The sequence below is a fragment of the Myotis nattereri genome, assembly GCF_964212035.1.
Source record: "Myotis nattereri genome assembly, chromosome: 9".
Lineage (NCBI taxonomy): Eukaryota > Metazoa > Chordata > Mammalia > Chiroptera > Vespertilionidae > Myotis > Myotis nattereri.
Genome location: NC_138084.1, coordinates 3,168,308 through 3,195,853, shown reverse-complemented (window position 1 = coordinate 3,195,853; position 27,546 = coordinate 3,168,308). Strand labels below are relative to the sequence as shown.

The following is a 27,546-nucleotide window of genomic DNA, read 5'->3' as shown; positions in this document are numbered from 1 at the left end:
AGGCAGTGACCTGGGAAGAGGCGCGCGGCGGCACAGGGTGAACTCGCGCCCCACCTGCTCCTCCCACTCCAGGTGGCTCTTTGGCCCAACCGGCATTTCCTCCTCCACACCTGCGGCCCAGCGGGGTTCCCACAGTCCAGCCCAGCACCGGCTTCGCTGCAGAAGGACGCAGACGAGTCCCAGGGGCCTGCCTGGCACCCAGCCCTGCGGAACGTTCTGGCCAAACACTCACCTTGTCCCGCCGGGAAGGTGTGGCCCCGCTGGGGACTGGCCCCAGCCAACACCCAGAGCCCACGTGGGCCACAGCCCGCAGCAAACCTGCTGTTGGGGGTGCGTTTTGGAGAAAACGCGGGAGTTTGCCAAGTGACTGAGGGTTACATCAGGCCCAAGTTTGGTGTGGAAACGTGGTTAACTGGCGGGAAAAGCATGCATAATATGATCTCATTTTGGAAAAAAATACCTATGAATTAATTAGGCATTAATAGTGATATTCACTGGGGCTAGGAAATTCCCCCCATCTCTCATTTTTATGGAGCTGTTTTCTCACACTTATTTTACAATTCTTGTTATCGTTAGTTTTTCCAGCTTCTACAATACAGCTAGCTATATCCCTTTTATTGTATGAAAAGGTTATTTAAAAAAAATATATATATCTTTATTGATTTTTTACAGAGAGGAAGGGAGCAGGATAGAGAGTTAGAAACATTGATGAGAGAGAAACAGCGATCAGCTGCCTCCTGCACGCCTCTTACTGGGGATCGAGCCTGCAACCAAGGGGCAATCCCGTGATGGGACTCGAACCCAGGACCCTTCAGTTCAAAGGTCAATGCTCTAGCCACTGAGCCAAACCGGCCAGGGCTGATGAGGTTATTTTCAACTTAAACATGTTCAGTGAAACATTGCTACCCTGCAAGATAGCAACGCGGGGCAGCTGCAGCCAGGGGCTCCGTGGGGGCCTCGGCCTACAGCCTGGGACCAGCCTCTTTCCCCTTTGTCTACCCCCCTCCCCACCCCGCATTGCTTAGAACCCCAACTGCCCAGGGTCCAGGAAACGCTGACACTGCATGGCAAGAAATAGTTAACTCGAGTGATTTTTTTATTTTTTATGAATCTCCGTCTGGTTCCTTTAGCCACCCAGCCCGTGCCTGGTCCAGACCTCTTACTGTCGGAAAATCCAACTTCATTTTAACAGCGGGTTGGGGAAAAGAGCAGGATTTGCCCTGGCCTGTGAGCTCAGTGGTTAGAGCGCCAGCCTGAGCACCAAAGGGTCTACGGTTCGATCCCTGGCCCCGGTCGGGGCATGTGTGGGAGGCAATCAATCGCTATGTCTCACATTGATCCCTCTCGCTCCCTCCCTCTCTCTAAAAATCAATGGAAAAGATATCCTGGGGTGGGACTAACAAGGACAACAAAAGGAAGGGCAGTGCTTGAGCTGCTCTTTCCTGCTGCTCACCTGGAGGCTCCTGGGACTGCACCCGCACCCTCTCCCAGCCCCACCCCCACCTGAGCTCCAGGCCCAAACCTCCCCCCAAGCCCATTGACACCTGGTCTTGCCTCTGGCCCTCAGCCCAGCACCCCCTCCTCCCTGGTGCCGCCTACAGCTCCGCAGAGGGCGGGAGGCCTGGGTTCTTCTGAGCGGACAGGCTCTGTGGGGGCGCTTCCTGGCTCCCTCAAAGCTGCCACGGCCCCAGCTGGTGTGGCTCAGCGGATAGAGCATCGGCCTGTGGACTGAAGGGTCCCGGGTTCGATTCCGGTCAAGGGCACATGCCCAGGTTGCGGGTTCGATCCCCAGTAGGGCGCGTGCAGGAGGCAGCCAATCCATGATTCTCATCTTTGATGTTTCTATCTCTCTCTCTCCCCCTTCCTCTCTGAAATCAATAAAAATGTATTTTTTTAAAAAGCTGCTACCAAGTGTGAAGGCAGTGAGGTTTGGGGCTGAAGGAGGGCCCGGGAGGGTGTGGGCTGGAGGGACCCCCCGCCAGCTTCCCACACGCCCCCCCCCCCTTCTGACGGGAGGGACACGGACAGGCCTGAAGCGCGCCCCGCTCCGCTTCCGCCCTCAGAGTTTATAAACTCGCAGGCGAGGAAGGAACGTGGGAAAGAGCATCCTTTGGAAAAGCCCCCCCCGCACAGGTGCTGTGACAGCCCCCAGGTGGGGGCGCGCCTCCCCGCGGCCGGTGGGCGACTGCAGCGCCACCTGCTGGGCAGCTCCCCTCTGGCTCCCATTATCCCAGGATCTCCGCCTGTCCTCCCGGGAGGCTTGTGTTTCCGACAATTCTGCCCTAAAATAAACTGTAATATGCGGATGAACTGAGGCTCGGGAACCGAACCCTCGTTTGGTTTGATGTTTTCTGAGCAGATGGTTCGGATCCAGATCCAGGCCAAGCGCCTGGCTCGGGGCGGCCGAGACCTTAGGTCCCCGTGGTTCTCAACCTCCCTCATGCCGCGACCCTTTCATACAGCTCCTCATGTGGTGGTGACCCCCAACCATAACATTATTTTCGTGGCTACTTCATACTGTAATTTTGCTACTGTTATGAAACGTCATGTAAATATCTGATATGCAGGATGTATTTTCATTGTTACAAATTGAAATTAATGAAAGCACAGTGATTAATCACAAAAACAATATGTAATTATATGTGTTTTCCGATGGTCTTAGGCGACCCCTGTGAAAAGGTTGTTCGACCCCCAAAGGGGTCGGGATCCACAGGTTGAGAACCGCTGCCTTAGGACATCTGTCGTTTGCTGCCCTCTTGTGGCTCAGACGTGAGGAAAGCATTGCATTCTCCTTCTGGCACTGTCCGGCTCGTTTATTTGTTCGGCAATTAGGGAGCCAGGCAGAGGCGCAAAGTGTGGGGCCAAGGAGAGTCCGATCCGATCCGTGGTCTCTGCGTAGGCAGTGCCCAGGCTGGTGGCGGTGACTTTTCACAGAACCAAGGTCCAAGGCTCCAGTCCGCACCGGGGCTTGCAACGAGGGGTGGCCACGCCCATGCTCAGTGGGGCTGCTTGGCCACGGAGGTCAGGGGGCCCCAGCCGAGCGGAGCCTCCGGCGTCTCAACAGTCACTTCCCTTGTGAACGGCAGAACTGATAAGCTCAAGTCACGTCCTCCAACTGGCCTCCCTGCCTCCCTTCCTTTTCCATTTTCTACCGCGATCGTATCTTCTCCAGAGCCTCTCCCTTTCCCACCCCTGAAGTAACCCGGCTTAGCCTCCTGTGATGGGCCGAATAGGGTCCCCTCAAAACTCCCAGGTCAAAGCCCTAACCCCGCCTGGGCTGGAGATGGGGCCTTGGGAGGGACGATTGAGGCCGGGTGAGGCTGTAAGGGGGCCTTCGGTGAATCTGGCTGATGCTCTTATAGAAGGGGAAACCTGGCCACAGCGTATATGATGCAACGGCCACGCGAGGAGCCAATGAGGAGGCCCCAGGAGAAGCCAAACCTGCCGACACCTTGATCTTGAACCTCCAGCCCCCAGAACTGGGACAAAATACCTGTGTTTAAGCCACTGTCTGCGGGACTGTGGCCGGCAGGCCTAGCAAAAGAATGCACCTGCTGACAAATCCTTATTTCGAGGCGCAGCTGTTGCATGTGGGGGCTTTCAAGGACATCCACGCACAGACTCCCTCCTGGGCCTGGCCACTCTGACATTTGTCCATAGGACACTTAAGACAAACACTGTGCAAGTCTTTTTTTTTAAAAAAAAAATTGTTTTTATTGATTTTAGAAGGAGAGGAGGAGGAGGAGGAGCAGGAAGAGAGAGAGAGAGAGAGAGAGAGAGAGAGAGAGAGAGAGAGAGAAACATCGATGTGAGAGAGATACATCAATTGGTTGCCTCTTGTTGAACCTGCACGCTGGGCATGTGCCCTGACTGGGAATTGAACCCGTGACCTTTCGGTGCCTGGGATGATGCTCAACCGACCAAGCCACACCGGCCAGGGCCACTGAGCAATGCTTTAATTTCCTTTACTCTTCAGAGCGACCTGTGTTTCTAGATGAAGTTAACCTGCCCAGGGTCACCAGCAGAGTTCATCTCGGCTCTGCCTCCGAGTGCCACCTCTTCCTCTTTAGTCTGGAGCAGGGTCAGCGGACAGGAGCCAGAACCGTGTGACGGTCGGGGGTGAGCACTGGCCGACGGCCGGCAGCCGGGGCCATAGGCCCTGCTGGTACTGGCACGGGTTTCGTTCCTTCCTGAACCCGCCCAGAAAAGCTCAGTTCTTCTGCCGACCTCCGACCTCCCGGGTGCGCTCCGCGAGGCAGGGCGGGCTGGCGGGCCCCACGCCGCCCGCACCTCGCAGGCCTGTCACCGCCCGCCCGCCTGCACGCTCCGGCCTTGGTCCACGGGGACTCCTAGCCACACGGCTGTTCTTCCAAATCACATTTTATCAGAGGCCCGTGGAAGCCGAGGGATGGGCAGTTTCGAGCCCCAGGACTTGCCGTGAGGACCCACAGGGCGTGCGGCAGCAGAGGCTGCTCTGAGCAGCGCTGCACAGCTGAGCAGCGAGACACGGGGTGGGGGGTTGGGGGGTTGGGGGGCCCGCAGGCTCATGTGTGAGCCCCAGGGAACTCTCAGACGGGCCGTGATCACCTTCAACCCCAGATGAGGGCGCTAGGGGTTACCACAGGGTCCTTTGAACGCATCTGGAAACCTCTATATCAGTGAGTCAGGGGAGATCTGACCTTTCTTAGGAAAACCAGTGTCCCCCCCCACAAGGGACTCTCTTGCCCATGCTGTCCTGAGCCCATGGTTGCTGCGACCTGGCCTTTGGCGGCCCCACTAGACTTCGCCCACGGGCTCTGCTGCTCCGGCCTGGCTCTGGGACGCCTCCCCCGGCTCTCTCCTTCCCACCTCGCCCCTCACGTCCCCTCAGAACCTGCACACCCTGGGCGGTGAGCCCTGCCGCTTCGGGGGCGGGTCCCCAATTCCAAGGGCGGTTTCCGTTGGGCTACGCTCCTGCGCTTCTTCTTCCTCACCCGAGACCCCGCGACGGTTCCAGAGGCGGGCTGGGGGCCCGTATTTGCTCGTCTTACTTGGACGTCACTGTGGGCGGCTCATCCCTCGGGAACCCGCCCCGCACCCAGCAGCCACTTCCTGAGCAGGCGACAAAAGGCGGGACAGACCGCGGAGTTTTCCATCTCTGGCTCTAATTGCTCAGGCTAAGTCTCCACGCCAGGAACCTACTTTACCTGCAGGCTGGCACCTGGATACAGTCTTGGGGGGCGGGCGGGGCGGGGGGGGGCGGTGGGAGTGGGCTCAGAACAGGTCAAGGTCAGTGATGCTGGTCGTGTTGAGGTCAATGCCGCAGTGCAGCTTGCCGGCCTGGGCGGCCGCCCAGGGCATGGACTCCGAGGTCCACTTGGCCGCCCAGTCGCCCGCTTTGTTGACCAAGATGACCCCCCCTAGTCCTTTGAGCTTCGACTTCATGTAACCCAGCGACACCTCAGCAGCCTCCTCTAACGTCTTTCCTGAAAGCAGGGGCAGGTGGAGAAACAGCGGGTCAGTTACTTCCGACGGAATCTGATGGAAGAATCACTCGCGGTGTGAAAACCCAGAGCGCGCTGGCGGGGGTTCTTGGCAGACCATGTCTGTCTGAGTGCCCCCAAGAGGGACGGTCCCCCACCTCCCTCTGAGCGGGCCTTTTCTCCCACCCAGGCTCCGAGCCGCCGCTGCCCCCTACAGGCGGCGGACAGTGCTGCTGACAAGCTGAAAGCAACCAGCGCCGCAAAGGAGAAAGGGGGAGACCTGTCCCCATCTATTTACAAGCAGCGTCCGTCCGTCCCTCCGTCCGTCCGTCTGCAGACGGCGCGGCCTCGGTCCGCGTACCTTGCTCCACGTGGAAGAGCGTGAGCCTGGCCAGGTTCACCTTCAGGATGCTCTCCCCGTGCCCCGTGGTTGAAATGGCTCCAATGTCATTGTCGGCGTAGCCCCCGGATCCTGCTCGGAGGGAAGGGTGGGTTCTGCCTGAGCAAGAGGGAGGCCGTTCACACACACAGTCCGAGTCTAAAGCTACCTCGATGTCCAGTCCCAGAGCGCAGACAAGGTCAGAGGGGGGCCATGACCTTGGGATGCCAAGGTGGACCAGTAAGCACCTGTGACCACCCTGAAATCAGGAGGATGCAGGGAGCCGGGGTGGGGGAGGGGAGGGGAGGGGAGGGGAGGCCTGGGGCAGCTACACCAGGACAGCTCCTCCTTTGCCCCACACCCCCCAGTCTGCACCCCCTCCCCACCACCTGCTCCTGGGAACGAGAGGGAACCGGCTTCCATCCTCATGGGGCACGTTTCAATCTGTAACATTTCTGTGGCGAGCGGTGCCTCCCTCTGGTGCCACTCAAACCTAATGACCGCGCCCGCCAGCTCTCAGCTCCCTCCCTCGCTAATCTGCGCCCGTGCCTGGCAGAGGGCGGCGTATTTAACATTCGGGACTAAGTCTGTGGATCCGGAAACTAGAGCTGGAGAGAAGAGGGCGGCACGGTGGGTAGCTTGGGGGCACCTTCAGCTTCCTGATCTCCATCTCCCTCCCCATGTCACCCCGACTCAGGTCATGCGCTTGAGGGAAAACAGCGCCTGCTGGGTAGGAAGCAGCGCCCCAGCGACCCCTCCAACCGCTGCCGCTCCTCGGAGAGGGGAGGAAAGGGCAGGGGAGGGGAGGGGAGGGGAGGGGAGCAGTCAGCGAATGTGAACTTGATGACAGGAAGGAAATGGGGGCAGGAGTCCTCTGGCAGCGCTACCTATGCAGGGCGAGTCCCCGACTCGGCCGACCATCTTATTCACGATGCCCCCCGTCGAGGTGGCGTAGGCGACGTCTCCTTTGGAGTCCAAGGCAACAGCGCCCACCGTCCCCAAGTGTCTGCAAAAAGTAAACAGAAAAAAAAGTGGCAGCGTGAAGACGGGCACCACGCAGCTCAGTGCCTGCCAAGGCCACGCCGCCTGCAAGTGGCAAACGGGACACACGGATCCCCACGGTCCTGACTCAGGAGCCGGCAGGGAAAGCGTAAGGTGACAGTGCAGCTCAGACTGGAGTGCGATCAACAATTCCCTGGGTCCCCTCCTCCCCCTCCCCTTCCCCCTGCCCCTCCCCCTCCCCTTCCCCTCCCCCTCATTCCCTCCTCCCTTCCCCCTCCCCCAGAGACCCAGAGTTCCCATCCCGGGTGGGACCCGAGACCCCGCATTTCCGACCACCTCCCAGGAGCCGCCGAGGCTGCCTGGCCGCACCCCGCGTTGCCAGGACTTGCTGTAAAGACGAGAGGCGGTCATTTCCCCCGACCATTTTGTTATACACCTTCCAGAAGAAACGCTGAAGGAGTTGCACGGTAGCCACACGCCCCCTCCCCCCCCCCCCCCAGATCCTGCAGCGAGCGAGGTATGGGGCACTTTTGTGGGTGCCCTGCGGGCTGTCCCTCCCCTGGAGCTGCCGGGCCCAGGCCACAGGGCCTCAACCTCCACGTTTCACTGAACCCATCGAAGCCTAAGGCGACTGCAGCGGCGGGGGTGGGGGGGGAGGGGGGGGGAGGGGAGCGTGGGTGGCGCTGGTCTGTGTCTAGGGCCTCAGGAGGAAGTGGGAGCCAGCCCCGCTGACCCCCAAAACCTGAACACAGCTGCTAGGCCACAGTGGCGGGAGACAGCAAAGCCAGGGAGGGTGTGGGAGGCCACAGGGCTGGCCGGCAGCCAGACGGGAGGCTGGGACAGGTGGGTGACCCCCGGCCGGCGACCCAGGTCAGTCCTGTCTGAGGCCGCCGTCCAGGCTCAGTGGCCCCTGCACGCTCAGCATGGAGTCCCGGCTTGGACCCCGCAGCACAGGGCCCCCCCCCCCCCCCGCCGCGCACAGGCCACGGGAGGGCTTCCACCAGCGACTGCGGAGACCTGGGCGTGTGAGCCGAGACCGTCACAGCGTCGGCCGGGGCTTAGAAAGGACCTGGCCCCCCCCCACGCGGCTACAGTGAAGGCCTCGGTATCGGGTGTGGGCCGGGCTGTGCGGGGCCTGGGTCCTCACTCACCCCCGCAGGAGAGGGGAAGCCCCTCTGGAGCCCTGGCCAGGGTGGCTCAGTGAATAGCGCGTCGGCCCGTGAGTGCACCGAGGGGTCTCGGTTTCGATTCCGGGTCAAGGGCACGGACCAACCCCGAGGCAACCGATGGATGTGTCTCTCTCACATCCATGTTTCTCTCTCTCTCCTCATTCCCTTCCACTCTCTCTAAAAACCAATGGGAAAAATATCCTGGAATGAGGATAACAAAACAACAACGAAGACGGCCTCCAGAAAGCCACGCGCAGCGTCTACGGCAGCCGGTGCAGCAATGGCACGCCTACACCTTGCCCAACGGGGCGAGCGGGCCTGCTCCCGCGCGTGCACCGGGGAAAACCCTAAGATGCAAACTGACCGAACAGCGCAACAACTGGTCGCTATGAAGCTCACTGACCACCAGGGGGCAGACCCTCATCGCAGGAGCGTCTTTCTTCCCGCCCCCCCCTAAGGGAGGTGACCAGGGGGCGGGGCCGCCCAGTAGGCAGCACCAGGCTGCCAGCCAAGGTGGGTGCCAGTGGGGGTCCCCCGATCACCCACCCACTGGTTGCCCCACAGCTTGGCCCTGATTGCCGGCCAGGCCTAGGGACCCTACCCTATATGTTGGGAACAGTCTCTTAGAGTTAAAAATTAAAACCTGGCAAGGCTACTCTAACACTGAAAAAACAGGATGATGCAGCGATGCCATGCATGGATCAGGCTTGCACATTCTGTGGTCAGCCCTGATTCGGACGCTTATAACTGTGTGACAAAGCCAATTAACTTCTCTCTGCTTCAGTTTTTCCACCCGTAAGATGGGGAAAATGGTACCACTGCCTCAGAAGGATCATGTTCTGTACTACTTTTTATAATCAGGGCAAATAAATGTAGCTGCCCATACAACAGCAAGATGCCTCTCACCTGTATGAAAAGTATGGTCACTGGTGCATGCAGAGGGATTGCGAGAGGGATGTCCGACTGCTGGTTTAGGCCCTACATCCCCCGAGGGGTCCCAGATTGCGAGAGGGCACAGGCCGGACTGAGCCCCTCCCACCCCCCGTGCACAAATTTCATGCACCGGGCCTCTAGTTTAGTTATAAACATGTGATAAATGTGTCTCAAAATATACTGTCCTGCTATGGTATTCATATGACTGAACGCTGACAAACCACCAATGAGGACTTAGTTGTTACTGTTCACATCTGGATCCTCTCATCAGCTGGGGACGCCGGGAGGAGTGAAACAAGACACACACAAAATACATCAATTGTGTATTTACTCCGTGAAATTGATTTTCCTCGCCTTGTATCAGAGAGCACTCATGACGTTCTCATAATCAGCATTTCCACACAGCACCCACCCCACGGGGGAAGCGCTGAACGAGGCAGACTTTCCTGAGTCCACAGACTTCTTAGCAAGTTCTTCACTCATTTTAGTTGGAGAAACTTCACTCCACTGAGGCAGCAGCAACTGGAATTTCCAATAGAATTCTGGAAGCTGGATTACCTAGATTTGGAAATGAGTCCCGATTCTGACGTTACCACACTCAAATGCAATACGGGGTTACATATGATAAACTCTCCTCGCAGAAGATATTACCACTTTCATCTGATCAGATGCATCACAATCCCTTATTTAGATCCATGCGGAACATCTTAAGTTCTTTCAAATTTAAATGCTGGTGGTTATAAAGAAAACCGGAAACAGCAGTACGCTGTTCAAACCTCTCTGCAAGTGGAGCCGCGCTCTGAGAGTGGACAGAAAAGTAGCCTCCGTAGAAACTGGTTTCAGGATTTGGGACGCGAGTCTGCTCCAAGCCAGACCAATATCTTTGTTTCCTTGATCCAATTTCTTTATATTTGATGGGGTTGTTATTCTTGCATCGTTCACGTGCACTTTTGGTTTTGTTTCTCTAGACGTAAAAGGATACTTTTAATCCTATTAAAAAGCAAATAACCAAACTTGGATGTGTTCAAAGCTTCTGTCAAGCTTGGCAATGGAAATTGACAGTTCAAACTAAGTAACTGTAGATAGCATACATTCAAAATTAAATTTCACTTTCTGTTAAAGGCCATGATTTGCTCTTTGAGAATCTTCTGCGGTTTTGATCAACTCTTCTTATCTAGATTGGATTTAATTGCTTCAACAGCATTTAGTCGCTGTTCCCACCACGTGTCTGAGATTCGTTGTGAAGTCAGCTATGCGTCTGACCAAGCTGCCCCATTTTGGGCAGATCTAGACCCCGGACTGTCCCACAGCATCTTCACTGTTGGCCCAGCTGAGGGCGTGTCTCCTAGAAAAATTCAAACCGTGCGCTGCACGCGTGTCACACAGAGTACTGCTGGATTCGTGGCCACATTTCATGCTTCTATGCCTTTAGCTTACCAACCACGTTAGCTCCCTATCATAGGCTTGCCTTCCAGCATTTAATTTAATTTATTGATTTAAAAAATATTTTTCTTGTTTTCAGAGAGGAAGGGAGAGGGATCTATATAAACATCAATGTTGAGAGAGAATCATGGATTGGCTGCCTCCTGCATGACCCCCACTGAGGATCGAGCCCGCAACCGGCGCCAGTGCCCTGACAGAGAATCGAACCATGACCTCCTGGTTCATAGGTCGATGTTCAACCACTGAGCCATGCGGCCAGGTGATCATTTTATTCTTTTAAATACATATTTTTTTTTTATTTCAGAGAGGAAAGGAGAGGAAGGGAGAGGAAGAGAGAGAGAGATAGAAATATCAATGATGAGAGAGAATCATTGATTGGTTGCCTCCTGCACACCTCCTACTGGGGATCGAGCCCACAACCCACATGTGCCCTTGACTGGAATCAAAACCTGGGACCCTTTAATCTGCAGGCTGACGCTCTATCCACTGAGCCAAACCAGCTAGGGCTAGGCGATCATTTTAAACATTAATTTTAGTCTAAGTTAAAAAGCGTTCCCCAATTCTTCTCTTCATTCAAAACGCATCCCTTAAAAAGCAGGTGTAAAGCCACTGAAATGCTCACTGATTTAAGCTTGCTTTTCTTCTCCGGGGAGTGTAACGACGCACAGAATGTTAGCTGTTCAACATGTCTTCTCACCAGGGAACATTCTAGTTGAACTGAGTACTTTAAAAAGTTTACAGGTGATTTCATCTCTCAGGTATTACCCATTCAATCAACCAATCTAGATAGTGATCATTAGTTTCCTTATTATTTCTCCTAATCACACGTTTGGCATTTTATCAGATTGTGAAATAACTGTTACTCAACCTAGAAAGTTTCCATTGTTTTTGTAAACACTGTGCTGTGCGCCTGGAAGGCAGCGTTCAGCTTGGCTAATGTCGGGCACCTGGCCTCATTCTTTGGAGGACACGACACTGATGTTTCCTGCCAGTGTTTGCCCATGTTATCAGTGGTCCGCTGTCAAGGCAGCGTCCCCCCCACCGCTGGCACCTGCTCCGTCCTGTTCTGTGTGGGAGGCTGTGGATTAGCAGCTACGGCGCCCGTTGGGGAAGAAGCCGAGGTTGCAGGGACTTCATCCGGACCCGCCAGGTTGTGGATTTGGAGAGAACAGTGTTGTTGTGACTTTCATTGTTTGGACGAGTCATGAGCTCTTCACTGGACAGAGACTGTCGCGCCCGCGCGCGTAGCTTTTGTGGGCTCAGCCGGGAGGAAGGCGGCCTCCTTTTACTGTTTTGCCTCTAAAAATGCAAGCAGACGGCTTCTTGGAGGTTTTTTTCTTCTTCCTTCTCAGTTTTTCCTTTGGGAGCTCCTCTGGTCTTTTCTATCAAGAGCGTGAGACGTGGACCCATTTTCAATGATCTAGGGTTGAAAAAGCGAAATGTAATGATATGAATGCACAAAATTAGAATATAGTTTCATCAAAACTAAAGAGCAAAACAGTAGAAAAAATTTTAGGTACAGTTTAAAAAGGTTAGTTTTTTCCTAAAAGATGCAAAATTATCTCTCTATATAAAAGGCTAATATGCAAATTGTCCCCTCGGGATTTCGACCAGGAGATCGGGAGTTTGATCGCTTGCTATGACATGCGCTGGCCACCGGGGTGGGGCGTGGAACAAAGGAAGACCCCTGGGCCGGCAGCCGGGGAAGGGAGGCCCTGGCCAGCCCTGATCTCCGGCCAGGCCTAGGGACCCTACCTGTGCATGAATTCTGGGCCCTGGGCCTCTAGTCTATTAATATTATAGTCAAACCATGAATTACAATGACTCTTAAACCCAAAATTGCTTAAAAGCTGGAAATTTTAACTTTATACCTTTGAAAATTCAACTAAATTGTTTAAACCTTTTATAAGGATACAAGCATCCCTACTTCTAACATTCAGTGTGTGTTTAGCTGCCAACATAAAGCACTGGGTCTTCCTGCAGGTGCTGTGAGGACTGCGCTGCCCAGTCCAGCGGGCACTGGCCACTCGGGGCACCAGGCACAGGGGATGGGGAGTCCGCAGGGAGACGGGCTGCAAATGTCAAGTACACGTCCGATTTTGAAGATTTCGTATGAAAGAAGAATATAAAATATCTCAAATAATTTCTTTCCTTCTTTTTTTTAATCCTCACCAGAGGACATTTTTTCATTGATTTTTAGAGAGAGTGGGAGAGGGAAAGACAGAGAGAAACATCAACGTGAAAGGAACACATCGACTGGTTGCCTCCTGCACGCACCCTGACCAGGGCCTGGGCCGGGGAGGAGCCTGCAACCCAGGTATGTGACGTTGACCGGAATCGAACCTGGGACCCTTCGGTCCGCAGGCCGATGCTCGATCCACTGAGCCAAACCAGCCAGGGCTCAAATACTTTCTTATACTGATGATGTGTTTAGACATAATGGGTTCAATATATATAATATTAATTTCACCTGTTTCTTTTTACTTTTTATTTTTTATTTTTTATTATTATTTTTTTTTTATATTTTATTGATTTTTTACAGAGAGAAAGGGAGAGAGAGAGTTAGAAACATCGATGAGAGAGAAACATCGATCAGCTGCCTCCTGCACATTTCCCACCGGGGATGTGCCCGCAACCCAGGTACATGCCCTTGACCGGAATCGAACCTGGGACCCTTCAGTCCGCAGGCCGACGCTCCATCCACTGAGCCAAACCGGTTTCGGCTCTTTTTACTTTTTAAAAATAAGTCGCTCATATTGGACAGTGCTGATCCAGACCTACATATACAAGGTGTCCCCCCAAAATGTATACACACACTTTGAATAATTATAAAGGCAGTGTTTATTAAAATACATTCCATTTTCAACACTGAGCTATCGGCTGTTAACGTGTGTATCGATTTTTGGGGGGACACCCTGTATATACAAAACTGAAGAGTGACAGGCACCAGCCCTCGCGTACAAGTCTGGCAGCTGCTGTACCAACTCACGAACACCCCAGAACCACACGTTTAAACAAAGAACGGAGACGCGGCACCCCCGAGAAGCAACACGCCGTTAGGCGAGAACTGACTTGACAAGCTATTCGCTGGCCTTTTTCTCTTACCTGATGCTGCTGTTCGCTCTCCCCGACTCCGAGCGGCCTTTAGACCCAGGCGGCCTCTGCTTCCCGGACACAGAGCAAGGGGCGCACGGAGGCGCCTCCCTGGGGGCTGAATGGTGTTAGTCACGAGCGTGGATGACGAGGGCTATGGGTCACGGGTCACGCGGTGCCGTGGCTGAGTGACAGGTGCCCGGGTGCCTGTAACACACCGACTGCTTTGTGGTTTTGTGGCCTGAGGGTCCCCCGAGGGCAGGGCCCGGGACAGAGCCCTTCGTGCAATCCTGGCTGGCGGAGAGGTGTGTCAGGAAACAGCGTGGCGAAATCGTACATGAACCGCTGACAGAGCCTCCCTGTCCCGGGGACTCCGCCTGCGGACACCACAGCACGCTCCGGGGTTACCAACAGCCGCCAACGGAGGGTGAAACACACCCTTACCGCGGGAGACGCCTCCTGTGCCCGCCCGCCGCCATCCAGGCCGGCCATGCTGCCTTCGAGAAAGCTCCCTAGGACTAGGTGACAGCAGAGGCGCCCCTGGCTAAAGGGCTCACATCTGAAAACCAGGCAACGCCAGTAGATTCCGTCCCATTGGAAACTCCCAGGCCACGTTCAAATTTCACTTCTCATATTTCGTTTCAAATAAGGGGGGTTTTATTTGGGATTCTGACCCCTGTAACAGAAAACCGCAGTTCAGGACGTAGGATTAATGCGAACTTCTAAGACAGCGGTTCTCAACCTGTGGGTCGAAACCCCTTTGGGGGGTCGAACGACCCTTTCACAGGCGTCGCCTAAGACCATCCTGCATATCAGATATTTACATGATGATTCATCACAGTAGCAAAATGACAGTTATGAAGCAGCAACGAACATAATTTTATGGTTGGGTCACCACAACACGAGGAACCGTATGAAAGGGTCGTGGCGTGAGGAAGGTTGAGAACACTGCCCTAAGAGCTGTGCTGCTTTCTCTGCACCCGAAAAGGGCGTAAGGGGCCCAGAGGGGACACCAGATGACAGAGTGTGTTTAGTCTATAAGATAGCAAGCTGGTCCAGAAGCATCAGCGAGTCCTGGCCCGTCTGGCTCAGTGGATAGAGCGTCGGCCTGCGGACTGAAGGGTCCCGGGTTTGATTCCGGTCAAGGGCACATGCCTGGGTTGCCAGCTTGATCCCCAGTAGGGGACGTGCAGAAGGCAGCCAATCAATGATTCTCTCTCATCGTTGATGTTTCTATCTCTCTCTTTCCCTCTCCCTTCCTCTCTGAAATTAATAAAAATATATTTTAAAAAATAGTAAAATAAAAATATATTTAAAAAAAGAAAAAGAAGCATCAGTGAGTTCACACAGTAACGCAGGCACGCCTGTATCAAGTCATGCTGGGAGGGAGCTCTGCTGGCCGAGTGTGAGTGAGTTCTCACCCTGTATCAGTGATGGCGAGCCTTTTGAGCTCGGCGTGTCAGCATTTTGAAAAACCCCAACTTAACTCTGGTGCCGTGTCACATAGAGAAATTTTTTGATATTTGCAACCATAGTAAAACAAAGACTTATATTTTTGATATTTATTTTATATATTTAAATGCCATTTAACAAAGAAAAATCAACGCAAAAAAATGAGTTCGCGTGTCGCCTCTGACACGTGTGTCATAGGTTCGCCATCACTGTCCTATATCATAAAAGCGTAGTATGCAAATTATCCCCTCCACCAGAGTTCTTCCGGGAATTCGACCAGGGGGTGGGCTGGGCGGGGGAAGGGAGGGAGGCCCTGGCACTGGCAGGTGGCCAGGGGAAGGGAGGGACACCCTTGCCATTGGTGGCAGCAGGCGGCTGGGAGGGCAGCCGCTAGGAACCCTACCAGTGCATGAATTCTGTGCACTGGGCCTGAGGTAGCAGTAATCAATGAGGTTAAGTTTATTATTATTAAAATGCAAAGGGGCAGTCTTCCCGTTACTTTTGTGCATTATGCTGTCCAAAGAGTGAAACTGCCGAGCACTGCTGGGCTTCTGGAAGGACTGTAAGTAACCCAACATCCGCCCGCCTTTCACGCCCGAGCTTCCCCCGACCGCGAGCCACAGGCGGCGCTTACTTTTGCGGCTCTGGCTTCGGAGCGCTTTTGCAGCGCTTCTCCTTCTCCAGGCGTTTTTGGTTTCTCTCTGTTACCAGCTGCTCCCGAGGAACCTCTGGGACCCCCATGGCGGCTGCGAACTCTGCGGCCCCCCGGTCAGTCAGGAAGCAGTGAGGCGTCTGGACCAGATGGAAACGTGGTGAGTTTTTGAAAAAGTTGAAATCTTTTTAGCTGTTCCTACCATGTGAAGAGAATGACTCCTCTCCGGGTACAAAACCTCAGAAATGCAGATTTCAGTGGCTCACTTTTCTGAATGTTGAAAAGAGGCTGGCTTTGAGTTTTCTATTAAAAAAAAACCCCACAAAAATAAAAACGATGGTATAATGCTAGAGATGTGACTTACATAGGTCTTTTTAAAAAAAATCCTTACCCGAGAATATATTGAAACATTTTAGAGAGAGAGGAAAAGAGAGGGATCGAGAGGGAGGAAGGGAGAAGAGAGAGAGAGAGAGAGAGGAGAGAGAGAGAGAGAGAGAGAGAGAGAGAGAGAGAGAGAGAGAGAGAGAAACTTCGATGTGAGAGAGAAACATCAATCGGATGGCTCCCGTATGCATCCCGACGGGGGATCGAACCTGCAGCCTAGGTCTGTGCCCTGACTGGGACTTGAACCCTGGCATTTTGGTGTATGGATGACGCTCCAACCAACCAAGGCTACATATGATCTTACATTTAGAGAACATGATCCGTTTTTATTTAACACATCCTATTAAACAGCTGGTCTGTTCGGTTTGCATGTGCTATGTTCTATGTGTTGTGAGAAGGCTGGACACGGAACATAACAGGGAAACAGAGAGATCACTGGTCCAGTTACATTGCCCACGGAGTCAGACCCCGGCTCCGTGCAGGGACTTGACATTCCTTCCCTCCTTTCCCACAACTGGAAGAGTGACCTCAAGTACGTCCCTACAAGCAGGCCCCTTTGGTCACCAAGGGCCGCGGCCGCCCCCAGGGAAAGGGCGCTTCTCCGGCCGCGCATACCTTCTCCATCACGAGCCGTGCCAGCTTGATGGGGTTCGCGATACAGCGCACGGCAGACACGGCGCCCGAAGACAGGTCTTTTCCACTCATGATACTGGCGTCCATTTCCACCTCCCCATTTACGTTCAAGACGGATCCACAGCCTAGACCCACAAGGAAGGGGAAAGCAAGAATCCAGAATTCAGAACTGGCTCCGAGCTCCTGCTAAGCTGCCCACTTTACCTCCCCCTCCACTCTGGCGCCAAAGGAATAGTTCTTAAGACAGAAACCTGACTTGGTACCCCATGACCTGCCAGTCAACACTACGGAGCCCTTCTGACTCACTCTCCCCGCTTCACCTCCTCGCCTGGGCGAGGCGTTCCTGACCTGTCAGGTTTCCCTGAACGCACCATCAGCTCTCATTGCCCTGCGCTTGACAATGCTGCTCTCCTTCCCGCTAGGACACTTCCTCCAGCTTTCTCGGCCTGCATAATGCCTATAAGTCTAGCTTCTCTCTCTCTGTCTCTCTATCTGTCTGTCTGTCTGTCTGTCTCTCTCTCTCTCTCAAATTATTATTGATTTCAGAGAGATAGGGAGAGGGAGAGAGAGAAACATCAGTGATGAGAGAACCATTGATCGGCTGCCTCCTGCACACCTTCTAAGGGGGATGGAGCCCGCAACCCAAGCATTTGCCCTTGACTGGAATTGAACCTGGGTCCCTTCAGTTCGCAGGCTGACACGCTATCCACTGAGCCAAGCCAGCTAGGGCAGTCTAGCTATTCTTTACCTCTTTGTGATGGTCTCCTTATCTGTAAAAGTGGAGTAAGAATAAAGCTCAAGAATATTTAAGGCTTATAAACATATCCAGCCCTAATAAGGTAAAATTTGGTGTTTGGTATCCAGTAGGAAATTACCAGGCACACAAAGAAACAGGAAAACATGACCCATAATAAGGCAAAAAAAAATCAATCCATGGTAATAGATCCAGGAATGACACAAATGATAGAATTAGTAGACAAAGGCCGAACCGGTTTGGCTCAGTGGATGGAGCGTCGGCCTGCGGACTGAAGGGCCCCAGGTTCGATTCCGGTCGGGGGCATGTGGTTGCGGGCGCGTCCCCAGTGCGGGGTGTGCAGGAGGCAGCTGATTGATCTCTCTCATCGATGTTTCTAGCTCTCTATCCCTCTCCCTTCTTCTCTGTAAAAAAAATCAATAAAATATATTTAAAAAAAAGAAAGAAACATCAATGATGAGAATCAGTGATAAAAAAAAAAAAAGAATTAGTAGACAAGGATGTTAAAGCAGTGGTTACAACTATATTCCTTATGTACCAGAACGTGGAGGAAACTGTGAAAAAGGCTCAAATAGGACTTCTAGAGATGAAAACAAAAGACTGAACTAGAACCTACTGGGTGGGATTAACACCGGATCAGGGGTGTAGATGGGTCAGAATTGAGCTGAATTGTTGGACACCTCGCCGGTGCCTGAGCACTGCTCGGTGGGGTAGGAAAACCCACACGCACGGAACGAGGTGCAGAATCTTAGGAGCAAAGGCAACCACATGGAGCAAAGCTAAGCCTTTTCAACAAGTGGTGCTGGAACAACTGGCCACCCACATGCAGAAGAAGATAAATGCAAATAAGCAAATAGCTTGTGACAAAAATCAACTATTTTCATAACCCAGCAATGAACAATCGGTAACTGAAATTTTAAAAAGCATGTCGTATTTACCCCGCCACCAAAATACATGAAATAATTAGGTATAGATCTAACAAATGATGAGAGAGAATCATGGATCGGCTGCCTCCTGCACGCCCCACCCTGGGGGATGGAGCTCGAAACCCGGGCACATGCCCTGACCGGGAATCGAATCGTGGCCCCCTGGTTCCTAGGTCAACGCTCAACCACGGAGCCACGCCACCGCTGGGCTACGTAACCTTTCTGTGCCTTAGGTTTCTCACCTGACACATGAGTATAATAATTACACCCCACTCATCAGACTACCGTGCAGACGCAATGAGTTAATCATGCACATTTCGCAGACACTGTCGGGTAAGCAGTGGGCATTCAGAGCAGTTATGATCGTGATGACTCTAATCCACTGAGTGAAAGGGGGCAAACACAGACCGATCCATTCTCACGGCTGCATTTACATGGCGCTCCCGAGAATGCAAATCCGTCTACAGCAGTGGTTCTCAGCCTTGGCTGCACATTAGAATCACCTGGGAATCTTTCTAAAATCCTGATTTTTGGACCTCATCCTCCGGAAATTCTGTTTCTTTGTTACTAATGTCGTGGCCCCCAACCCATCACAAAGAAACAGAATTCCCGGAGGATGAGGCCCGGAAATCAGGATTTTAGAAAGATTCCCAGGTGATTCTAATGTGCAGCCAAGGTTGAGAACCACTGGTCTACAGTGACAGAAGCAGCTCAGTGACGCTTGGTGCTGGGGATGAGTGGGGGAGAGTCACGGCAAAGAAGCGACTTTTGGGGGTGATGGGAAGGTTTTAAACCTTGATTGTGAGCGCGCTCCCCTTCCCAGCAGCATGCCCCAGCCTTTCCCTCCCCTCTTCTCCCCCCACAGGCCTGCATCACCCATCTAAACTCGAGGAGACCCCACCAGCCGTGCACCAGCCGCCCAATGGCCAGTGGCAGCTCCACCAGGGCTACCCTCCCCCCCAAACCTGCCACAAGGTCCCTTTTTACCTGACTTCTCAGTGGCCAGAGCAGCCCCTTTCTCCTGTTGCTGCTTCTACCCTAGGCCCTTCCTTGGGTCACTATCCCCAACTCTAATTAGCGTCCTCTCATTTTTTTTTTTTTAAATTTTGCTTGTGATGTGGTTACACAGGTGTATTATGCATTTTTCACAACTCAAAATGGACGCAGTTTATGGTACGTAGTCTACCCCCAACGCCCCCACAAAAAGATGTCATAAGAACACCTCTTAACGATGTGAAGAGGTTACAGGGGGGGAAAAAGGGAGGAAAAGCTTAAACAAGTTTAAAGCAACTTGGTCAACAGGTACTAAGAGAAAAATGAAATCTCTGAAGCATTTTAAAGTCGACCCCAAGGCGGATTCGCTTCACGAGCCCGTTAGACGGGGTCCCGTTCCTCCGGGGGAGTCGCTGAACCGGCTTGGCCGCCGCGCAGACCCACCTGCGTTGAACTCGGGGTCGTCCTCCAGGACGGCCACCGCGCTTTCCACCGCGTCCACCGCGCTGCCCCCCGCCTTCAGGACGCTGTACCCCGCGGTGGCGGCGCGCAGCACGCCCTGGCGCACCATCTCCTTGCGGTCCTTGGCGATGTGGCTGGCGCCGCCCCCGTGGACCACCACCACCGGGTTCACGGCCACCGGGTTCACGCCGCAGGGGTTCATGTCGACGGACCCGCGGGATCAACGGGGCGAGCAGGTCATGTCAGAGGGCCCAGGGAGCCCCACGGGCGCAGTCGGCTCGGGATTCCGTTGGGGACCTGGTCGGGCTTCTACTCCGGCAGGAAGGCGGGGAACACAGCTCAGGCCCTTTCTGGAAACGAGGGGTGGGGATGGTGGGGGGTCGGGGTGGGGACGGGGGAAGAGGCGGCTGGTCTGAACTTCGCAGGAGGAGCCTAGAGCGCCCCCTGGCTCCCGTGTCCTCCCGCCCCCCCCTGCCCCCCCCCCCCCCCCCCCGGAGCCGGGCCACCGGCCGGGCAGGTGCGAGGGTGGCACCCGGGCCAGAGCCCCAGCCCGCCTCCCGGGCTCCCCGTCGGGCCTGAGTGTCACGGGCATGGACTGCTGGGGGCCCCCCACGCTGCCGGGGCCCCGCGGCTCCCCGCCAGCCATTTCCCCGGGCATCCCTTAGGCCGGACACCCCAGGGGCCGCTTCACCGGCGCCCCCCCCCCGCCTCGAACCACCGGCGTGGACTCACCGAGGCACCACGGGAGGGGACGCCGGGCTTCGGGACGGGCTGAGCCGCCCCGCAGGACTCGGAACCTGCACGGCCCAGACCCTCCGCCAGGCGGGTCTGGAAACCGCTGGGCTCGCAACTGCCCCGCCTGCAAGGGCGCCGGGGCCGCGAGGGCGGGGCGCGCGCGGAATGGCCGTAACCCCCGCGGGAGGCGGCCCGGCGTGGATCTCCCGGTTCGGCAGGCGTCTCCGCGGCCGCCGGACCCGGGGCTGCTGCACCCAGGTGAGCTGCTAGAGGGAGGCCCGCACCTCGTCCTCCTCCTTAACGGCTGGGCGGGTGTTGGCGTTGCCGGCGAGATGCGCCCAAAGATGGTCTAAGTGCCCACCAACCACTTCGACACCACCAGGAGCCCCAGTGCGGGCGGGGTTGGGTGAAGACGGTTTTGTAATTTAAATGTGAACGTTGAGAACGAAGAGACCTACTAGGAAGGGCTTCTGGTGGCTAACTGGGCTCAAAACAAAACGAACACACACACACACAAAGCGTAGCAGCCATTGCTACGCAGGGGCCTCTCCAGGGAACTGCACTTGCGGGAGAAGCCGGCTGGAAGCTGCTGCCTCTGCCCTGAACTGTCTGCACCGCCTGCCGCCTCTGTTCCTTCCCCGCCCGATCAGAGCCCTGAAGCTCTACCAACCAGAGTGGCTCCATCCTCACTAAGGACCTTGCCTTTTGGACCAAACAAACTTCAAAGAATTGGAGTCATCCATCCTTTGCCGAGAAAGGACCAATCAGGGACCAGGGGCAGGGACTTCTGCCTCAATGAACCAACTGCAAGTGTAGTTTCCCTTCCCCCTGAAGACTGGGCGGGGCTCAAACACCTAGGAGCGGAGCACACTGGTAAGGGGCAGGGCCTAGCCGATGAGCCTAGCCTAGTGTCTAAGCTTAGCCTAGGAGCCTAGTCCAGCTTTGGAGCAGAGCCTCAGAGCCTTGGAGCCTAATACATGACAATGATATGAAATTCACACCTTAGTGCCCACAAATACAGTTTATTAGAATACTACTGACCTGGTGCACAGATTCATGCACATTAGGAAAGGAAATTAATTAGAAGGTGGCTGGCGGGTGGGGTGGGACTGGGCTAGATGGTCAGACAAGCCCTGGAGCCAACCTCCTGCAGTCCTTCCGCTGCTGGCTGCACCTGGGGTGGCGCCGTGGCTCGAAGGGCGTCTCTGGAGTGAGTGGGGTCCCCCCGGCAGGTGGGGTCCTTGGCCTGGCCTGTGGGGATCAGGCCGAAACCGGCTCTCTGACATCCCCGAGGGGTCCTGGAGTACGAGAGGGCACTCTGCAAAGTTGCTGCCGTACAGGGTGTGGAACGCAAACACAAGTGTGCAGTAAACCAGATTCTGGGCTGACAGCGCCCCAGCAACAACATAACCCACGGCTGAAGGTGGAATCGCACAACCCGGCGAGGGATTGGGCTCCCTCCTCTGTGGTTTCGGGGTGCATCACCCGAGAACCGCCGCTGCCAAGTCACTACAGCTCGGCAGCTCCTGCATTGTACGTCTGCCCCCTGGTGGTCAGTGCGCATCATAGCCACTGATAGGGGACACTTAGCATATTAGCCTTTTCTATATAGACATATATATAGCCACACCTATTTGTGTACATATTGTTGATGACTGCTGTCAAACTATGAGGAGAGACTTGGAGCTTCAACTGAGACCATCAGCCGTTCTCCCTCTGGCTGCTACAGACAAAGCAGCTGACCTCTGGTCTAGGATCTCGAATTCTCTTTATCATCTTGCACAGCTGGTTAAGAACTTTGGAGTTGCCTCTTTCACCAAGGACCATCTTTTCTAAGCCAATTAGCCATTCCTTGGCGGGGGGGGGGGGGGGGGGGAGGGGGGGCGGCAGAAGAGTAGGTTGCATGGACTGCATAGGAGTCCCTGACTTAGGCACCCGGAGTCCCATTGGAAAGGAGAGTCAGAGATCGCAGGTGGATGGGGAAGGACGAGGCCCTTTTTCCATCTTCTCTGTGTCTGACCTGGCAGAGAAAATGTTCAAGCATGAGGGTGAGGCTAGGGAAGGGCGTGTGAAGCCTTTTGTGTGGGTGCCACCTTTGTGTGGCAGTACCACGCCCTAAATGCTGGCAACTGTAGGCTCCACCCCAGTCTCCCCACATCAGGCACAAGCAACATGGGTTTGGAATCGGGAAGCCACAGAAGCGATGACAGTGGGAATAGCTTAGCAAAGACCAAGCCTGGAATCCTTCCGGAGAGGACTCCTGCAGGTGGGTTCAGGGCCAGGCATCGCGGTGCAAGGAGCTGGCGTTGAGCACCTGCATTAGCGTCGCTCAGTGTGACATCCCGCCTTCTCTGAAGCAGTGATCACTGATCCCGGAGGATGTGCAAAGATTCCTGATCCCCCCTCTCCCCCCCCCCCCGCCTCCCCCTCCCCCTCTCCCCAGCATTAACTGACATCTAGTAAGGCGGGGCTTCTGGTCAAAGGGCAGTGGATCCAACGCAGACGTTACTGCCTCCTAGTGGCCACAGCATGGGGCTCATCTCTAAATGGAGAGTCTAATAATCTAACAGGATTTCCCAGGTGCTGCTGGAGTTCATCCCCAGAGCTGGAGGGACCTTAAGAAGCCACCTGTTTTATCTCCTTCACTTTGCAGGCGAGATGTTGACGCTCAAAGTCACAGGTGGGGTCCAGGGCTACGCGGCCCAGGTCCCGACCCATCCGCCACCTGGCGCTGCAGGGCAGCTCCGTTCGGTCCGGCGGACTCCACGTGGTTCTGCGCCCTTCTCGAGTGCTGGGCACGGCTCATACTGTGCCAGGCAAAGACGGGTGCCACCCGGCCTGGAACCGTGGCTGCGGAGGACGCCTAGGAGACAGCCATGTGGCCAAAGACGGCAAACGCCCAGGGAGGACAGCACGGGACGCGGAGGAAGAAGGACCGGTCTCTTTCGCAGCTCTCGGAAGGGCCCAACTCCGCCCATGTCCTTGATCTCGGACGTCTGGTCCCCAGAAGTGTGAGGACAATATGTTTCCGTCCCTTAAGCCACTCTGTTTGTGATGCTTTTGTTACAGCAACTCCAGCAAATCTATAAAGATTCTGTAGAGCGTTCCCTGTCCAACTCCTTCTTCCAGTTGTCAATCACGCTTCCTGCATGGAAGGCAAAGCGGGAAGAAGAAATGGCGAAGCGCAGGACTCCCTGGGCGAGCGGTACCAGAGAGGTCCCTCCAGACCCGCCTCCCACGCCCCGCCGGTCCTTCGCAGTGCATGCTGGGGCTTGTAGTTCCGGCGTGCGGAGTCCTGCGCGCGCATCCCCAACCGCCGGGCGACTTCCTCTTCGGCCGCGGCTCCCGGAAGCTAAGCAAGTTAAAGTTCAACGCTTCCTTTCCCCGCCTCCTAGTCCCGCAGACTGACAACGCAAGTAGCCAATAGGTGGCCTGACTGGCGCTTTCTTTTACCCGATTGGCTTAGAGTTTTGCAGCCGCCCCGATAAATTTGCCGGGGATTGGTGGAGCCTTCAGTTTTGAAAATTCTAGATTTCGCCCGCCCAGCGCGGCCCATTTGCTTCCCCGGAGCCGTGAGCCTCAGCGTTCGGGAGCTGAGGGTCTGGGCGGTCGGGGGCCTCGTCTGGGGAGGTCGCTGGACTTGGATCTGAGTAGCACTTAGGAGACGCGGTTTAACCGAGTGAGTGTGCGCGGGCGGCTATGGGGGAGGGGGGCCGGGGGTGGGGGAGTGTGTGTGTGAGGGGCTGTGTTAGGGTCGCTGAAGGAGGAACGCAGGAGGCCAAGAAGGGTAAAGGATTATACCTTTATTGTTACATCCGCCAGCAGAAGGGCTGAGACCAAAATGGCACCAGCGGGGCAGAGCAGGGGGAGCGGGGTGTTTACGTCCCTTGTAAGGGTCAGTCCAGGACCAGGTGCAGGCGGTCCACTGCAAGCCAAGGCCGCTCACCTGAGACCTATAACGAGAATAACAGGACAGTCGCCGGGGGTGGCGGTGGGGCGAGAGCCCCAGCCGAGCCGAATGGGGTGCAAGAATGTGCCCGACCGGGTGGCGGTTAGCAATGTGTTACTCCTCCCGCCAACTCCGGAGGGGGAGCGGAGGGGGAGGGGGGCTGCCCCCTTTCGGCCTGGGAATGGACGGGTCACCTCTTTCACGTGGCGAGGTGGCCTTCCTTAGCCCTGGGGCCGGAGTGACCCCCACCTCCCACCTAGGTCACAGGTTCTGAGAACATAAGCCCGTCCCCTCCGGGTGCCCAGCACCCTGCTCCGGGTCTGGGAGGCCGCCTGTTGACCTGGCCGCGGGGATAGCGCACAGCCCCCGGGTCGTGGGATGGGCTTGTGCCAGACTCCGTTTCTGTACAGTTAGCCTTCGCTCAACACCTCCCCTTCCCGCCGAGCAACATTTCAAACTAGCCCTTTCCGGGTGCCAGGGCCGCCCCTCGCCCCTCCCCAGGCAGGTTCGCTGTCAGAGGTTCAGTTCCATCCAGACACCCCGGTCTTGGGGGGGAGGAGGGGGGCGGGTGCGGGTGCCCCAGGCCCAAACGCGATGCCTGCCTGTCAGAGGTTGAATCGGCCTAGCTTGTGGTTTAAGAGCACAGCTTAAATCCAGGCCCCAGGGTAGCTGAGTTAATTTCTCTCTGCCTCAGTTTCCTCATCTGCACCTGGGAGAGAATTAAATGAGATGATGCCTGACTTGGGCATGGAATAGGGCTCTGTAAATGGGAGCAGCTCCCTAACTTCTTGCACCCTCAAAAAAGAACAGGCATTGCAAAGGAGGGCGGTGGGGCCTCGGGTCTGCTGTGTGGTGTGAGGGTGGTATTGGGGGAGGGGAGGATGAGCTCTCTTCCCTCTCGGGGGCAGGTGGGGTGCTCTGGGTTTGTGCACAGGGTTGACACGGCCGAAGACAGTTATGCTGCTCTTCCCAGGAGCCTCCTTCTTGTGCAATGACCCCCCTCCTTTCTCAGGCTCACCTTTGTCCTAACTGGTGGCCCCTTTTAAAGCTGAGCTCTGCTAAACACAAACTTCCCTGTGGAAGACCTGGGAAGTCTCACTAACTCCCGTGAAGGTCCTCATGAAGATCCTTGAGTAGTACTAGTATAACCGTGGTTTTGAAATCTGTACCCAGTGGTTTGCTCGCCTCCCTTTCTTTCACTTGTGACATGTTTCTTTGTCTCCGCATTTTGGCTGCTTCCCTGTGTTTGTTTCTGTGTATTAGGCAGAGCTGCTACGTCTCCTGGAGTTGGTAGAGTGTCCTTGTGTAATAGGTGTCCTGTAGGGCCCAGTGGCTCAGCCTCCCTCGTCACCTGAGCTGAGTACTCTAGCTGAGTCCCTGTGTGGGCTGTGTGCACAGTTTTGTAGTCGAGCCTTGACTGCTGTTGGCGTCACTGGGAGGAGTTGACCACGAGACCAATTGGCTGTGAGGACCAGCTGTGACTACAGTGAGAGAACGGCTGTGCAGAAGACACTCCTATGGAGCAGGACTTGCTTCCGTGGGGCTTTGGTGCTCACTGAGGCTGCCCCTCGAATGTGTTGCTTGTGGTTGTGCAGAGTTATAATTTGCTGTGGTCTGAAGCTGTCCACCAGGTGGGTCTAGGGCAGCCGTGGGCAAACTCCGGCCCGCGGGCCGGATCCGGCCCGTTTGAAATGAATAAAACTAAAAAAAAAAAAAAAGACCGTACCCTTTTATGTAATGATGTTTACTTTGAATTTATATTAGTTCACACAAACACTCCATCCATGCTTTTGTTCCGGCCCTCTGGTCCAGTTTAAGAACCCATTGTGGCCCTCGAGTCAAAAAGTTTGCCCAACCCTGGTCTAGGGCCTCCAGGGAGGCCTGCAGCATCCTCCTATTTGTACCGGGTTTGGAAGTGCCCAGGTGAGGCCCAGGTGTGAAGCAAGGCATGCTGGTGCTGGTGCCGGATCCTGGCACCAGCACCATCTTTAGTGATAGGTTTGGGGCATGCTGACACCAGCTGCAGCTTGTTTGAGAGATTTTAGCAAAGTCTGAAACCTGAGCCAGGACAGCTCTTTCATATGGAAAAGCTACTGCAAACAGCTTGGGTGGGGCTGCACATTGGATGGGGACAAACAGTGTGCTCCAGGTTGATGGGGACTCAGATATGGCTGCCAGTCAGCCCTGCAATGAGGGTGGTCCCAGCACACGAACAATGACCCCTGTGAGCACCTCCGTCTGGTAGAAAGCTGTCCCAAGTTCCACCCCTGATGCCAGACAATCCAGATCCTCCCCATATGTGTCTGGGTCCCCCAACAACCTCCTGGCACTGAAACTCAAAGGAAGTGAGTCCGAGTAAGTTTGTGCTCAGCCCTTTAAGAGGGATACCTGGGTCTCTGGCAGCTTTTGTGTGTCTCAGCCCCAAACCCCACTGATTCTTATGGCACAAAATTATGGGAACTTATTTTCCCAGCTCTGGGACCCTGGGTGGGGGGACTGGTGTGGGGCTGGGACCCCTTGCTCCTCATGGCGGCCTCCGCAGCCCACGTGGGTGCTGGACCAGCTGGTTCCCCGTCTCTGTCCCTCCTACCAGTCTCAACCTGCTTTCTTCTTCTCTAGTTGTAGGACTTCCATTTAGCCAGCCTTCAGGTGGTTCTGGATGATGGAATTACCCCTGTATTTTAGGTGTAATTTTGATGTGTTTGGGAGGTGGTGAGTGCGGGCGTTTCCCTCCACCACCATCTGGGTTCCCCTCCTGAGCTGCTCCTTTTTAAGAAAACAAGAGAAAACTGGCTTTGTATTCTCCCCTGCCCCGTAATTCTACACAAATTCTTAAAAAGAAGCATCGCTTCTCGGCTCCCCTCCTGCTTCCGTATTCATGACGGGGGCATCTCAGCTCAAGGAGAGAGGTGGTGGGGCCTCTTGGGGGGCGGGGAGCGGGAGGAAAGCAGCCTCTGCCCCTCCTTCCTGACCCCCTCGGAGCAGAGCCCCTCCCAGCCGCCCCCTCGAAGAGGCAGTTGGGTTCCATGTTCTTTGGTGTGAGGCCAGGGGTCAGCTCGTGAGTGGCTCAGGGTGGCTGTGTCTAAGCCCTTGCTCAGCCGCAGGGAGGAAGGGGAGAACCCACA

At 55.2% G+C, this 27,546-nt stretch overlaps 1 protein-coding gene across 1 annotated transcript; it reads right to left on the bottom strand.

Moving 5' to 3' along the window:
• Nucleotides 1-5,253: 5,253 nt before the first annotated feature.
• Nucleotides 5,254-19,939, bottom strand: ASRGL1 (asparaginase and isoaspartyl peptidase 1; the record flags this gene model as incomplete). Its single annotated transcript, XM_081099283.1, has 6 exons — nt 5,254-5,465; nt 5,824-5,934; nt 6,729-6,847; nt 15,568-15,725; nt 16,585-16,727; nt 19,720-19,939. 6 exons carry the CDS (start codon nt 19,937-19,939, stop codon nt 5,254-5,256), a joined length of 963 nt encoding a protein of 320 aa, XP_080955409.1.
• Nucleotides 19,940-27,546: the final 7,607 nt, after the last annotated feature.